Here is a 14,932-nt window from a genome sequence, read left to right on the forward strand (position 1 = left end):
TGGAGGCTCTCCATTTTGAATGTCTCGACTAAGATTGAGCGATTGAGATTCTTTAGATCTAAGACAGGGCGTAGATCCCCCGATTTCTTCTTCACCAGAAACAACGGGGAGTAGAATCCCGTTGACCTTTGGGATATTGGAACTTCCACTATGGCTTCCTTTTGTAACAGGTCTTGGACATATTTTGTCAGTAGCATCCTTTTTTCCCGAGATGCCGGTAATCTGGTTACAGAGAGTTGGTCTCTTGGAGCCTGTGTCTTGAATTTCCATTTGTGCCCGAACTGGACAGTGTCTATCGTCCATGGGTCCTTTATTGTATCCGCCCAGACCTGTTTGAAACTCATGAGTCTGGCCCCCACTAAAGCTGGTTGGGCGGACGCACCTTCAAAAAGACTTTTGTTCCCCTGTGGCAGGGGTCTTAGACTTTTGGAGCTTGAGGAATGATGACTGGGGATTCTTCCAGTTCCTCCTATACTCTTTTCCGGGCCTGTAGGATCTTGCCTCTCTGTATTTATCTGGCAGATTTCTTCTAGAAACCGGTGGTCTCTGCTGTCTGGGCCTCCTATCTGAAGGGATGAGTCCCGATTTTCCCCCCGTGACTTTAGAAATAGCCAAGTCCAGTTTTTCTCCAAAAAGGTTTACGCCATCAAAGGGTATTTTACACCAATTGGATTTTGAGGAGGGATCTGCCGACCAGGGTTTTAACCAGAGCGCCCTTCTGGCCATTACTGAGCTTAACATTGCTCTTGAAGTGGTTTTAATTATATCCACAGAGGCTTCTGCGACAAAGTCGCCTGCAAGACTAAGTTCTTGGAGGGCTGAGATAACTTTCTCCTGCTCCATTCCTTCTGATACCAGCTTCTCGGCCATCGTGGACCAGCTTGAGATAGCCTTACCGACGGCAGCCAATGTTATTGCTGGCCTGCAAGCGCCACCTGCCGAGAGGTAGGTTCTCTTAAGATCCAGATCGATCTTTCTATCCAGGACATCTTTGAATGTGACTGCATCCTCTATTGGAAGTGTTACGTGCCTGGCGAGGCGCATTAGAGAAGAGTCGACCACTGGAGGAGATATTAGTGGGTTGACGTTAGGCTCTTTAAGTGGATAGAGCTTTGATAATCTGTTGCTGAGGCCAGTTTTTTTCTCTGGCTTTTGCCACTCATCCTTAATTAGATCCTCAAGTTCCTCAATGAACGGGAAGTTCTCTGGGTCTTTTTTAAGATTTGGAAAGTATTTCCTCACTTTTTGAGGAGTTTCTTTTTCTTCCACCCAGTCGATCGCCTCTTTTACTGACTTCACGAATGGGTCGATCAGTGAGAAGTCGAAGCCGGTGGATGCCTCTAGATCATCAGTGTCAGAGAGAGGGTCTGACGTCTTTGATGATGATGGGGCAGTGGATGAGGTACTTTGTATAGGTCTGCTGGCCTCTGGCTCTGCGACTTGTGGTGATGGTTCGATTGGTTCTCTTGCCTCTGTTTCTCTGTCCTTAGTTGCCTCAATGAAGCATGTGCGACAGGCTAGTTTGTCTGGAAGTGCTGTAGCACCGCAAATCCAGCAGGAGTTCCCGGGTGGACGGGAAGGCTGGGTGACAGGAGATTTCCTGCGCGCAGGGGATTTCTTGTGGTGGGAGCGACTATGCCTTGATCTTGATCGGCTTCTCCTGCGACTTGATCTGCTCCTACTGCGACTTGAGCGGCTTCTGCGACTTGAGCGACTTCTGCCGCGCTCTGAGCGACTCTGCCTGTGGCTTGAGCGGCTCCTTCTTGAAGGCTCCCCTCGTCTTGAATGTGACGATCTGGAAGACCTGGTGGGGCTGTTCAATTTAAACAGCATTAGTGAGGGCTCTCTTTTTCCTTCCTCTTCATACTTACCCATCATCCCCTCTTACCTAGTAGGCTGGCGATGGTCTACCTGGGCAACGGTCTCCATGAAAGGTGATGAATCAACCTATAATATATAGGTGGCTTAGCATGCATGGGATAGCAGATAGTAAACAAGCAAAGAAAAAAACACCATAGATCTTACCTGGGCGTGGAGATAGCAAGAGAGAGACAGGGTAGAACAGCTGGGTAGAGTAGCAAAGAGATCCGGTCAAAATTCCTCCTTACAGGTTCAGGAGGGAAGAGACAAGAAAATGCTGACATTACAGCGTTTTTAAACTTGCCGCCGTCGCGGCGGTGATGACGTCACGCTCGCGCATGCTCAGATGCGCTCCGAGGCCTCCGACGCCATTTTGGAAGCTGGAAAGTGGGATGCCCTGATGAGGTACCGCTGTTTGCGCATGCGCGAGGAGCTGAGACGCTCGGCGCTAGGCACAGAGAGCGGAGGGGGGACAAGCTGGAGCTATGGAGACAGACAGGAGGGGAAGTTACCCACAGGTGCACTGAAAGGAGCTGGAGACCGCTGCGATCCATAAACCTGTTTAAGGTTTGTAATGTATTGTAACATACCCCTGAGACCATCAGAGTGGGGTTCCTTCCATTGAGCTCATTTAGAGGCTGTACAGGATAGGACTTCCACCCAGGAGAGGCTAGAACCTGGCTGGGGCGAATGTTTAGGTAAGGGATGCATGTTTTCGGTCCTTGACAGGTGAGGAAAAAAAGGAGAATGCTGGGGCAGGGGCTCTCTCAGACTTTAATAGCTACGCGCTCCTATCAGGTTGCGGGGGCGGAGCCACAACCCATAGGCGTATGCTGCCATGATGCGACAGGAAAAAAAAATACACTCGTGTTTAGGTAGGCTTTAAAGCTGGGTATACACGTGCAGTATTTTTTCGTTCAACCAACATGGTAAAAAAAAAAAAAAAACCTGACAGATCTCTGCATCAACACAAACCATGTGTGAATCCGGGATCTGCCCGGCCATACCATTGTATTCTGTCAGAAAACACAGATCGGCACTTGCAGCCATACTTTGAAGTGCTGAATTTCAGTCAATGTATAGCAGATATTTCTGTATGAAATCTCCAGCTTCCTGTAGTTATTAAGGCAACATTACTATATGGTATATGGTGGCCTCCTTTCACCCACCACTTCTTGGGACAGCAAAGAGGCATTCTCTGTTACACTTTGTAGTAGAGAAAAACACATGTGCAGTACTACTTAGAACTAGTGTTGATGTGCAAATGCAGCTTAGGGCATTCGGGCATTCAGCTTACACTTTTTAGGGCATTCAGATTCACTTGGGTTTCCAGTGTTTTTTTTTTTTTTTTTTTTTTTGCCAATTAAATAAGTTTATTTTCTTGGACCAACATGTGTTACAGTACAGGTAAAGTGCAATGGTGTTCCTTTATTTCAGGCAGATGGAGTGGATTTAAAGCGGAGTTCCACCCTAAAGTGGAACTTCCGCTCATCGGATTCCTCCCCCCCTCCGGTGTCACAATTGGCACCTTTCAGGGGGAGGGGGGTGCAGATACCTGTATAATACAGGTATCTGCACCCACTTCCAGGTATAACTAGCCGCAGACTCCCCGCCCACCCCCGTTGTGTTGTGGGAACTGTGTATTTCCCACAACACAACGGGGACCAGTGTAGACGCACAGCGCGACTCGCGCATGCGCAGTAGGGAACCGGGCAGTGAAGCCGCAACGCTTCACTTCCCGATTCCCTCAGTGAGAATGGCAGCGGCAGCACCCGAGGATCGAGGGACGGTTCGGCCTCGGGTGCCGACATCGCTGGGCCCCGGGAAAGGTAAGTGTCCTTATTTTAAAAGTCAGCAGCTGCAGTATTTGCAGCTGCTGACATCTAAAAAAAAATTTTTAGCGAAACTCCGCTTTAAGTATTAATGCCCCCATAATAAAACTTTACAGCAGCTTGCTTGGGAAATTTAAACTTGGAACAGCCGTACAAATTTGTGTCCTAGGAGTTTAATTGGGTTTCCATTTGACCTCCTCCTAAGCTGCATCAACCTGCTTTGAGCTGCTTTTGGATTCCTTTTGGCTTGAAGCAGTTCTGACCTGGGGAAAAAAAGCCCGTCGACACGAGCCCTAAAGTGACTGGCGTAGGTAACAGTTTGTGGAATGGGTTGATATAATCCAGGGTCAGTGATGGGCATTTAGGACAACTTACTGTATTTAAATTATATAGTTTATCGTTTTAAATGTTTCGCCTCAATATATTTGCACATGTGAAGAAAAATTTTAGAATAAAATGCAATACAGAAAAATTGTGTGCTGGTGTGAGAACGTCACACTTTTGTATGTGACTCTTCCTCCTAAGACATGTTACTTGACATCCCCCAGGTGTCTCAGCTTTTGCCAGAAAAGTTTGCCGAACAGATAATCCGCGTCTACTGTAAGAGGATGGACGAGAAGAGCCTGGAGGCTGCCAAGAGATACTTTGTGCAATGGTGCATGGACCGAGACTTCTCCAAACCTCAGGTCTGTGATTGCAGTGGAGCTATTGGATGTTTCTGTCTTAGCCTCTCTGTTTTTTACAAGTGAAGTTTTTGTATTGCATTTAATAAAAGTATTGATCCATTTTTTGCAGATCATGTATATGGATTTTTTTGCAGTATTGTATGGAATCTGGATTTGCCCCCTTCCTGACCAGGCTATTTTTTGCGATACGGCACTGCGTCGATTTAATTGACAGTTGCGCGGTCGTGCAACGTTCTACTCAAACAAAATTTATGTCCTTTTTTTTTTTTTTTTTTTTTCCCCCACAAATCTTATGATGGTATTTGATCACCTCTGCGGTTTTTATTTTTTGCGCTATAAGCCAAAAAAGAGTGTCAATTTAAAAAAAAAAACACTATTTTGTATTTTTTGCTATAATAAATATCCCAAAAAAATTAAACAAATTTCTTTATCAGTTTAGAGCGATATATATTCTTCTACATATTGCTGGTAAAAAAAAAAAAAAAAATTGCAATAGCGTATATTGATTGGTTTGTGCTAGGGTTGTCCCGATACCGATACTAGTATCGGTATCGGCACCGATACCGAGCATTTGCCCAAGTACTTGTACTCGGGCAAATGCTCCCAATGCTTCCCCCGATACCTAGAGGACAGCTGTGATCGGCGCGTGGGGGAGTTACAAGATTCTCCCCCAGCGGCTTTCACCAGTTTTAGTGACATACAGCGGTGATCGGTCACCGCTGTATGTCACTGCATCCTCCTCCATGCCCCCTCTGTTCCTCTGTGCCTCTCCGCTGTCCCCTGCATTCCTCTCTCCTTATCTGTCCCCCTCCGTTCTCCCCCTTCCTCTCTCCTTATCTCTCCCCCTCCGTTCCTCTATCCTTATCTCTCCTTATCTGTCCCCTCTGTTCTCCCCCTCAGTTCCTCCATCCTCCCCCTCCTCCTTCCTTTGTGTATGGATAGAGTCAGCTGACTCTGTCCATTCACATAACTGAAACATTGTAATCTCCTGTGATTACAATGTGTCAGTTTATGAATGGAGAGAAGCCGCTGTCTTCTCTCCATTCATTCTCAGTGCAGCTGACGCTGCAGAGAAAGGGACTGGGGAATCTCTATCCTCTGTCTCTTTCTCTGTCTCAAGGGGGGAGATATCAGAGGTCTGTTAAGACCCCTGATATCTCACCAAAGCCCCCCAACAGGGCTGATTAAAAAAAAAAAACAATAAAGAATAAAAAAATATTATTGTAAAAAATAAAAATTGTAAAAAAAAAACAAAAAAAACACACACACATACAACGTTCACCCCCCCCCCCCCCCCCCCCCCCAAAAATAGCAAAAAAAAAACTGTCACGTGACATTAAAAAAAAAGTATCGGTAACCGGTATCGGCGAGTACTTGAAAAAAAGTATCGGTACTTGTACTCGGTCCTAAAAAAGTGGTATCGGGACAACCCTAGTTTGTGCAAAAGTTATAGCGTCTACAAAATGGGGTATAGATTTATGTCTTTTTTTTTTTTTTTTATTTATTTATTTTTTTACTAGTAATGGCGGTGACTTGCAATTTTTATCAGGATTGCGGCAGACAAATCGCACACTTTTCACACCATTTTGGAACCATTGACCTTTATACAGCGATCAGAGCTTAAAATAGCCACTGATTACTGTATAAATGTGAATGGCAGGGAAGGGGTTATCTGTGTTCCCTAGGTGTGTTCTAACTGTAAGGGGGATGGGACTGACTAGGGGAGGAAACCGATCGGTGTTCCTACTTGGTCCCCTGAGAGAACCGGGATTTGTGTGTTTATACACACACATCCCCGTTCTCGTTCTGTCACGAGCAATCGCAGGTGCCCGGCGGACATGCACATCGGCCCCGGGGACACGCGGCGGACACCCGTGCGCCTGCTATGACGTCTTAAAGGAGCAATGTATAGCTACGGCGATTTGCGCAGCCATGCCAACCTGCTGCAGTATAACTGCGGCGACTGGTCGGCTAGTAGTTAAAGTGGATGTAAACCTGATTCATGAAATTTGAGCTGGTCACATGTATCTGTAGTGTTTTGTTATTTCTCTTCAAAGCACTGAGACCTGTATAGAGGTCGACCGATATGGGTTTTTCTCTGGCCGATGCCGATATTTAGAAATCGCGGTGGCCGATGGCCGATATGTGATGCCGATTTTTTTTTTGGGCCGATATATTTGGCCGATTTTTTTTTTTTCCTTTCTTTTTCCCTTCATCTTATAAAATCTAACAGTTAGACCCCTTTCACACTGGGGCGTTTTTCAGGCGCTTTTGGGCTAAAAATAGCGCCTGTAAAGTGCCTGTAAAACGGCTCCCCTGCAGTCTCAGTGCGATATCCCGAGTGCTTTCACACTGAGGCGATGCGCTGGCAGGATGTAAAAAAAAGTCCTGCAAACGGCATCTTTGGAGCGGTGTATACCGCTGCTCCACCACTCCTGCCCATTGAAATGAATGCGCACCGCTGCCGAAGCGCCTGCAAAGCGTTTTGGCAGCGGCGCTTCAGGGGCGCATTTAACCCCTTCCTCGGCCGCTAGCTGGGTTATAAGCGCCCCGCTAGCAGCCGAATAGCGCCTCTAAAATGACGGTAAAGCGCCGCTAAAACTAGCAGCGTTTTACCATCAACGCCTGCCCGCTCCAGTGTGAAAGCAGCCTTAAGTAATACAGAAATTTTTTTTCATTTAAACATTAAACAAAACAAACCTTCAATCAGTTCACTTGTATGTATAATTTAGAAAAAAAAAAAAAATATCTTAAATAATAAATACACAAAAACAGGTAATCAAAACTTTTGGACGAAAAAAAATGGGCTAACTTTACTGCTTAGGTTTTTTTTTTAATTCATTACTGTTTTTTTTTTTTTTTTTTAAATTGCGTTTGAAAGACCGCTGCGCAAATACCGTGTGACATAAAATATTGCAACAATCACCATTTTATTCCCTAGGGTCTCTGCTAAAAAAATTTATATAATGTTTGGGGGTTCTAAGTGATTTTCTAGCAGAAAATACAGGATTTTTACTTGTAAGCAACAAGTGTCAGAAAAGATTTAGTCTGAGAGCTTCTGCACACGGAGTTCAGTCTATTGATAAAAAGAACCTGAAAGATACAATGTATCTTCTTATCAGACTTGGCAGGCTGCCCAGAGGAGGAGAGAATCCTCTCCACAGATAACTTAAGGAAACTTGCATTAACTTCTATTACAGAAGTCATTTGCAAGTCACGGCTGAAGTTATAATCGGCCTTTTTTATCAGCACAATCGGCCGATGCCGATTAAGTAAAAAACGCCAAATATCGGCCGATATATCGGCCGGCCGATATATCGGTCGACCTCTAGTCCTGTAGCTGTCTCCTGCTCCATAATTCTGTTATCAGCCTGATAACTCTTGACAAGTTCTCCTTCACATATGATAAAAGCAGCCTGAGTTTTGTGTTTTTTGAGGATGCTATAAATAGATTAGCAGAGCTCTGAACTATTCAAGGGACAGAGCTGAAAGTCGCTACCTATGAGGAGAGGGGGTGTGTGTGCCTTTCCTCCAATCAGCTGTCTTGGCTGTATGCCCAGACTTCACTGCAGTGCTAACCAGGAAGAGAAAATCTCCTAACAAAATGTGCACTTTCTAAAAAGTAAATAAAACTGAAGACCGCAGATATACATGTAAAACTTATATAGGTAGATTTGTTTAATCTCTGTGTATCATCTGAGGCTTTTAAAGGGGTTGTAAAGGCTTGTGTTTTTTCACCTTAATACATCATATGCATTAAGGTGAAAAAACACCTGGTAGTCATCGCCCCTTCATCTTCTCCGGCGGGGACGCGCCGTCCTCTCCACGGAGTCCCGGCTGTGATTGGATAGATTGATAGCAGCGCAGCCATTGGCTCCCGCTGCTGTCAATCAAATCCAATGTCCCGGGGGCGTGGCCGAGTCATACATTCGGCTTCTATGGATGCCGAATGAATGACTCGGGAGCGCGCACAAGGTAACCCCCTCGGGAGAGTGCTTCTCTTAGGGGGTTATCTAATGCTGGAGGAGCCGCTGAGGGACCCCAGAAGAGGATTTTTTTTGTTTTTGTTTTTTTTTTTTTTTTAAAACAAAGCTTTAGTATCGCTTTAACTTCACTGGGTATATGTGAGGGTTTACATCCACTTTAAAAGTCAGCAGCTACACTTTTTGTAGCTGCTGACTTTTAATGAACACAAAAACGGCTGGAACTCCGCTTTCAGTGGATAATTATGGATTATCCCTTTCATGACTAAGCCTATTTTTGAAATTTGGTGTTTACAAGTTAAAATCCGTATTTTTTGCTATAAGATTACTTAGAACCCCCAAACATTATATATATATATATATATATATATATATATATATATATTGTGTGTGTGTATGTGTATATATATATATATATATATATATATATATAAAATTTTTAGCAGAGAATAAAATGGAGATTGTTGCAATATTTTATATCACACGGTATTTGTGCAGCGGTGTTTTAAATGCAAATTTTTGGAAAAGGGACACTTTCATGAATTTAAAAAAAAAATCCAAACAGTAAAGTTACCCCAATTTTTTTTTTTGTATAATGTGAAAGATGTTACGCCGAGTAAATAGATACCAAACATGTCACGCTTTATAATTGCACGCACTCGTGGAATGGCGACAAACTACGGTACCTTTGAATTTCCATAGGCGACGCTTTAAATTTTTTTTGCGGTTACCAGGTTAGAGTTATAGAGGAGGTCTGGGCTAGAATTATTGCTCTTGCTCTGATGATCGCGGCGATACCTCACATGTGTGATTTGAACACCGTTTACATATGCGGGTGCAACTTCCATATGCGTTTTCTTCGCTGCGTGAGCTCGCGGGGACGGGGGTGCTTTAAAAAAAATTTTTTTTTTTTACTTTTATTGCTGTCACAAGGAATATAAACATCCCTTGTGACAGTAATAGGTGGTGACAGGTACTCTTTATGGAGAGTAAAGAGTGAAATGCACTTCAAAGTATTCAGATCGCCGAAAACGGCGATTCTGAATACTGTGTATTTTTTTAAAACTGGCGCCATTGGCAGCCGAGTAAACGGGAAGTGACATCATGATGTCGTTCCGCGTTTACAATTAGAAGGCTGGAACGAAGCCATTCATGGCTTCGTTCCAGCCCGCCCCCAGCTGCCGGAGGCTTCCGATTGGTCACCGGGCCACCCGATCACACGGGAGGGCCCGGTAAGGGAGGAGGGGGGGGGGGCATCCCCTCCCGCTCCTCCGGTAAAACAGCCGAGCGGCTTTTAGCCGCATCGGTTGTTATACACGGATAGCCGATTTGCCGGCTCTAAACAACGGTACCGGGATGATGCCTGCAGCTGCATGGAATGGAATTCAAACATGGAATTCAGCTTTAAATAGTTTTGGTCCAAAACGTCCATTAATAAGCGATTCTGCCTCTGTGTGCATGGTATCATACAGTAGTAGCATCAGCTACCTATCATATATAGCACTGTGTTCCGCAGTAGTACAGGCTGACCTCATATGTCCACCTCAGCCAATAAGAGGAAGCCTTGTTTTCATGTATGAAAAAAAAGGCCTCTTGGCTGAGAAGAATTCAGGCTGACTACATTTTTTGTTCTGACAGAAATCACCTATGCTACTGTGAAACAGTGTCTGCATAGTTTATATAGCTGATGCTACCACAGTATGATAGAGAGCACACAGCAGGCAAATTTGGTAATTAAAAAAGATAAGCTGGCCCAAACTAACTTTTTCCAAGTGACAGGAAGCATAGAGAATTCAGCTTTAACCACTTCAGCCCCGGAAGATTTGACCCCCTTCCTGACCAGAGCCCTTTTTACAATTTGGCACTGCGTCACTTTAACTGACAATTTGGCGGTCATGCAATGCTGTACCCAAACAAAATTTGCGTCCTTTTTTCCCCATAAATAGAGCTTTCTTTTGGTGGTATTTGATCACCTTTGCGGTTATTTATTTTTTGCGTTATAAACAAAGAAAGGTGACAATTTTGAAAAAAAAAATATTTTTTACTTTTTGCTATAATAAATATCCCCACAAATTTCTTTCAGTTTAGGCCAATATGTATTCTACATATTTTTGGTAAAAAAAAAAAAATGCAATAAGAGTATATTGATTGGTTGACGCAAAAGCTATAGCGTCTTCAAACTATGGGAAAGATTTAGGGCGTTTTTTAAAATTTTCTTTTACTAGTATTTTAGTGGTATTGCGATCGGAGATTTTTGGGACAATTGACAATTATACAGCGATCAGTGCTATAAAAATGCACGGATTACTGTATAAATGTCACTGGCAGGGAGGGGGTGTTAACACTAGGGGCGGTCAGGGGGTTAACTGTGTGTTCCCTTGTTGTGTTCTAACTGTGGGGATAGGACTGAGTAGGAGAGATGACGGATCGCTGTTCCTACTTTGTAGGAACACACGATCTGTCTTCTCTTCTCTGACAGCACAGGGATTTGTGTGTTTTACACACACACAAATCCCTGTGCTGGCTCTTGTGCATGCGTATATATGTATGCAAAAGTTTAGGAACCCCTGACAATTTCCATGATTGTCATTTATTAATATTTGGGTGTTTGGATCAGCAATTTCATTTTGATCTATCAACTGAAGGACACAGTCATATTTCAGTAGTGAAATGAGGTTTATTGGATTAACAGAAAATGCGTAATATGCATCAAAACGAAATTAGACAGGTGCATAAATTTGGGCACCCTTGTCATTTTGTTTGAATATCTGTAACTACTTAGCACTGATTAATTGGAACATACAATTGGTTTGGTGAGCTCAATAAGCCTTGAACTTCATAGACAGGTGCATCCAATCATGAGAAAAGGTATTTAAGGTGGCCAATTGCAAGTTGTTGTTCTCTTTGACTCTCCTCTGAAGAGTGGCAACATGGGGGCCTCAAAACAACTCTCAAATGACTCAAAGATTGTTCTACATTATGGTTTAGGGGAAGGCTACAAAAAGTTATCGCAGAGATATAAGCTGTCAGTGTTCACTGTGAGGAACATAGTGAGGAAATGGAAGACCACAGGCACAATTCTTAAGGCCAAAAGTGGCAGGCCACATAAAATATTGGAGAGGCAAAGACGAAGGATGGTGAGAACGGTCAAAAACAGCCCATGGACCACCTCCAACCTACAACATCAACTTGCTGCAGATGGTGTCACTGTACATCCTTCAACAATTCAGCACACTTTGCACAGGGAGAAGCTGTATGGGAGAGTGATGCGAAAAAAGCCTTTTCTGCACACACGCCACAAACTGAGTCGCTTGAGGTATGCAAACGCACATTTGGACAAGCCAGCTTCATTTTGGAAAAAGGTGCTGTGGACTGATGAAACAAAGCTTGAGTTATTTGGCCATAACAAGGGGCATTATGCATGGCGGCAAAAGAACACAGCATTACAAGAAAAACGTTTGCTACCCACAGTAAAATTTGGTGGAGGTTCCATCATGCTGTGTGGCCAGTGCCTGTACTGGGAATCTGGTTAAAGTTGAGGGTCACATGGATTCCACTCAATATCAGCAGATTCTTGAGAATAATGTTGAGGAATCAGTCACAAAATTGAAGTTACGCCGGGGCTGGATATTTCAACAAGGCAATGACCCAAAACACTGCTCAAAATCTACTCGGACGTTTATGCAGAGGAACAAGTATAATGTTCTGGAATGGCCATCCCAGTCCCCAGACCTGAATATCATTGAACATCTGTGGGGTGATTTGAAGTGGGCTGTCCATGCTCAGCAACCATCAAACCTAACAAAGATCCGACCCCTCTGAAAGCTTCTGGCTTGACAAGTTAATTCAAATGTTGAAAGTGTAAGTGGGCCCACTACTTGGTTAAGTTTAGATCTGGTAAACAATGCAATTTGATTATACCGAAATATTTCACTAGGGGGCATTAGAAACTCAGCTTTAAAACATTGTATCGTGTGTAATTGATCCCCGTTCAGGAAGTCTCCAATTCTCAGTAGCCCTTTATTGAGCCACCACTGAAACAGTTGTGGGGTCAAACCAGGTGAAAACTCCGGGTTGCAGAAAATAGGAGCCAGTGGTGTGTGAGGAGATAAGAAACTGCGATTACGTGTTCTGTCCCATATTGCTAGGGAATGTGATAAGGTGGGGCATAATATAGGTGGGCGACGACGGTTAGGAAACCACATTAATGACTCTATAGCCAGTGGATGACAGGCAAGTGCTTCTATAGAGACCCAAAGTGGAGTCGAACCCTTAGATGTAGTGTAGGCTAATTGGGCTATTTGAGCCGATTGGTAATATGCCTGCAGATTGGGTAGTCCAAGCCCCCCCATAAGTTTTGGTGTGTAAAGTGTACGTCTTTGTATCCAAGGTCTGGTATGACCCCATATGAACCGCATAACCTCAGCCTGTAGACGCTGTATATCTCCCCTCGGAACTGCCACCGGTAAAGTCCTTAAGTAGTAAAGGAGTCTCGGTAACCACGTCATTTTTATTGAATTGATTCTTCCAAACCATGAGAGGGAGTAGTCTGCCCAACAACAAAGATCCTCCCTGAGTTTTTTTAAATAATGGGGGATAATTTGCCCGATATATGGTTTCTATAGATGAAGTCAATTGAATTCCTAGATACGGAAGAGAACCAAGATTCCATTTAAAGTTAAATTTATTTTGGAGAATCTGCACCTCAGCAGTAACGGCACACATTTAACCCCTTCCCACCCAGTGACATTAGTACAGTGACTGCATATTATCACTGGGTTTGTGTTACTGGTCAGTGGCAGTCGTATTAGTAGCTCATCACCACCGTAAGTAGTAAAAAAAATTCCAGTATATATACCATATTTTGTAGGCGCTAGTTTAACGTTCACGCAAACCAATCAATATACACTTATTGGGTTTTTTTTTTTTTTTTTTAACCAAAGACTTGTAGCAGAATAGATTTTGGCCAAATTTTTTAATAAAAACATTTTTTTTTAATTGGACGTTTTATAGCAAAAAGGTAAAATATATATATTTTTTGGGGGGTGGGGGGGGGATTTCAACATTTTCTGTCTTTTTTTTTTTTTTTTTAAGTTTTATATTACAAAAACAAAAAAACTGTGGTGATCAAATACCACCAAAAGAAAAAACTATTTGTGTGAAAAAAAACATATACATTTCATTTGGGTACAGTGTTGCATAACCGCGCAATTGCCAGTTAATGTAGAGCAGTGCTAAATGGCAAAAAATGGCCTGTCATGAAGGGGGTAAAACCTTCTGGAGCTGAAAAAATTAAGTTGGCCAATTAAGAAAATCTCTTAAAAGTATGTAGAGGTAAAATTAAAAAAAAACATGCAGTACATTTCTTATCGTTTTTATCCCATTTAAAGACTGCAAGTACATAATACCTATTGATTTTCCAGCAATGTACTCTTAGTCTTGTTAACTTTGTGTCCTTTGCTAAATTACTCCACTGTTCCCACTCTCAGATCTCTACAATAAAAAAGCTAATCCATTCTGTAGTCCAAGATAGGAACTCAGAAGGCTAAAGAACCTCGTGCAAAAACGCAGGAGTTATCTTTGAATATCCAACTAGATCAACAGGGTTTTTTGCACTTATCAGATCTACAGTGGGGACGGAAAGTATTCAGACCCCCTTAAATTTTTCACTCTTTGTTATATTGCAGCCATTTGCTAAAATCCTTTAAGTTCATTTTTTTCCTCATTAATGTACACACAGCACCCCATATTGACAAAAAACACAGAATTGTTGACATTTTTGCAGATTTATTAAAAAAAAAAAAACTGAAATATCACAAGTATTCAGACCCTTTGCTCAGTAGTTAGTAGAAGCACCCTTTTGATCTAATACAGCCATGAGTCTTTTTGGGAAAGATGCAACAAGTTGTTCACACCTGGATTTGGGGATCCTCTGCCATTCCTCCTTGCAGATCCTCTCCAGTTCTGTCAGGTTGGATGGTAAACGTTGGTGGATAGCCATTTTTAGGTCTCTCCAGAGATGCTCAATTGGGTTTAAGTCAGGGCTCTGGCTGGGCCATTCAAGAACAGTCACAGAGTTGTTGTGAAGCCACTCCTTCGTTATTTTAGCTGTGTGAATTAGAGTCATTGTCTTGTTGGAAGGTAAACCTTCAGCCTAGTCTGAGGGCCTGAGCACTCTGGAGAAGATTTTCGTACAGGATATCCCTGTTCTTGGCCGCATTCATCTTTCCCTCGATTACAACCAGTCGTCCTGTCCCTGAAGCTGAAATACACCCCCACAGCATGATGCTGCCACCACTATGCTTCACTGTTGGGACTGTATTGGACAGGTGATGAGCAGTGCCTGGTTTTCTCCACACATACCGCTTAGAATTAAGACCAAAAAGTTCTATCTTGGTCTCAACAAACCAGAGAATCTTATTTCTCACCATCTTGGAGTCCTTCAGGTGTTTTTTAGCAAATTCTATGCAGGCTTTCATGTGTCTTGCACTGAGGAGAGGCTTCCGTCGGGCCACTCTGCCATTAAGCCCCGACTGGTGGAGGGCTGCAGTGATGGTTGACTTTCTACAAA

The 14,932-nt window shown here is 43.2% G+C and overlaps 1 protein-coding gene across 1 annotated transcript in view; it reads left to right on the plus strand.

Moving 5' to 3' along the window:
* The window catches only part of SAMHD1 (SAM and HD domain containing deoxynucleoside triphosphate triphosphohydrolase 1), a gene marked incomplete in the record, with an annotated part of 95,958 nt that overhangs the window by 75,904 nt on the left and 5,122 nt on the right, over positions 1-14,932 (plus strand). The window contains 1 exon segment of the mRNA XM_073606558.1: positions 4,241-4,378. Within this exon segment, the coding sequence (XP_073462659.1) occupies positions 4,241-4,378 (138 nt within the window).

This window comes from Aquarana catesbeiana, linkage group LG12 (assembly GCF_042186555.1).
Source record: "Aquarana catesbeiana isolate 2022-GZ linkage group LG12, ASM4218655v1, whole genome shotgun sequence".
Taxonomy (NCBI): Eukaryota; Metazoa; Chordata; class Amphibia; order Anura; family Ranidae; genus Aquarana; species Aquarana catesbeiana.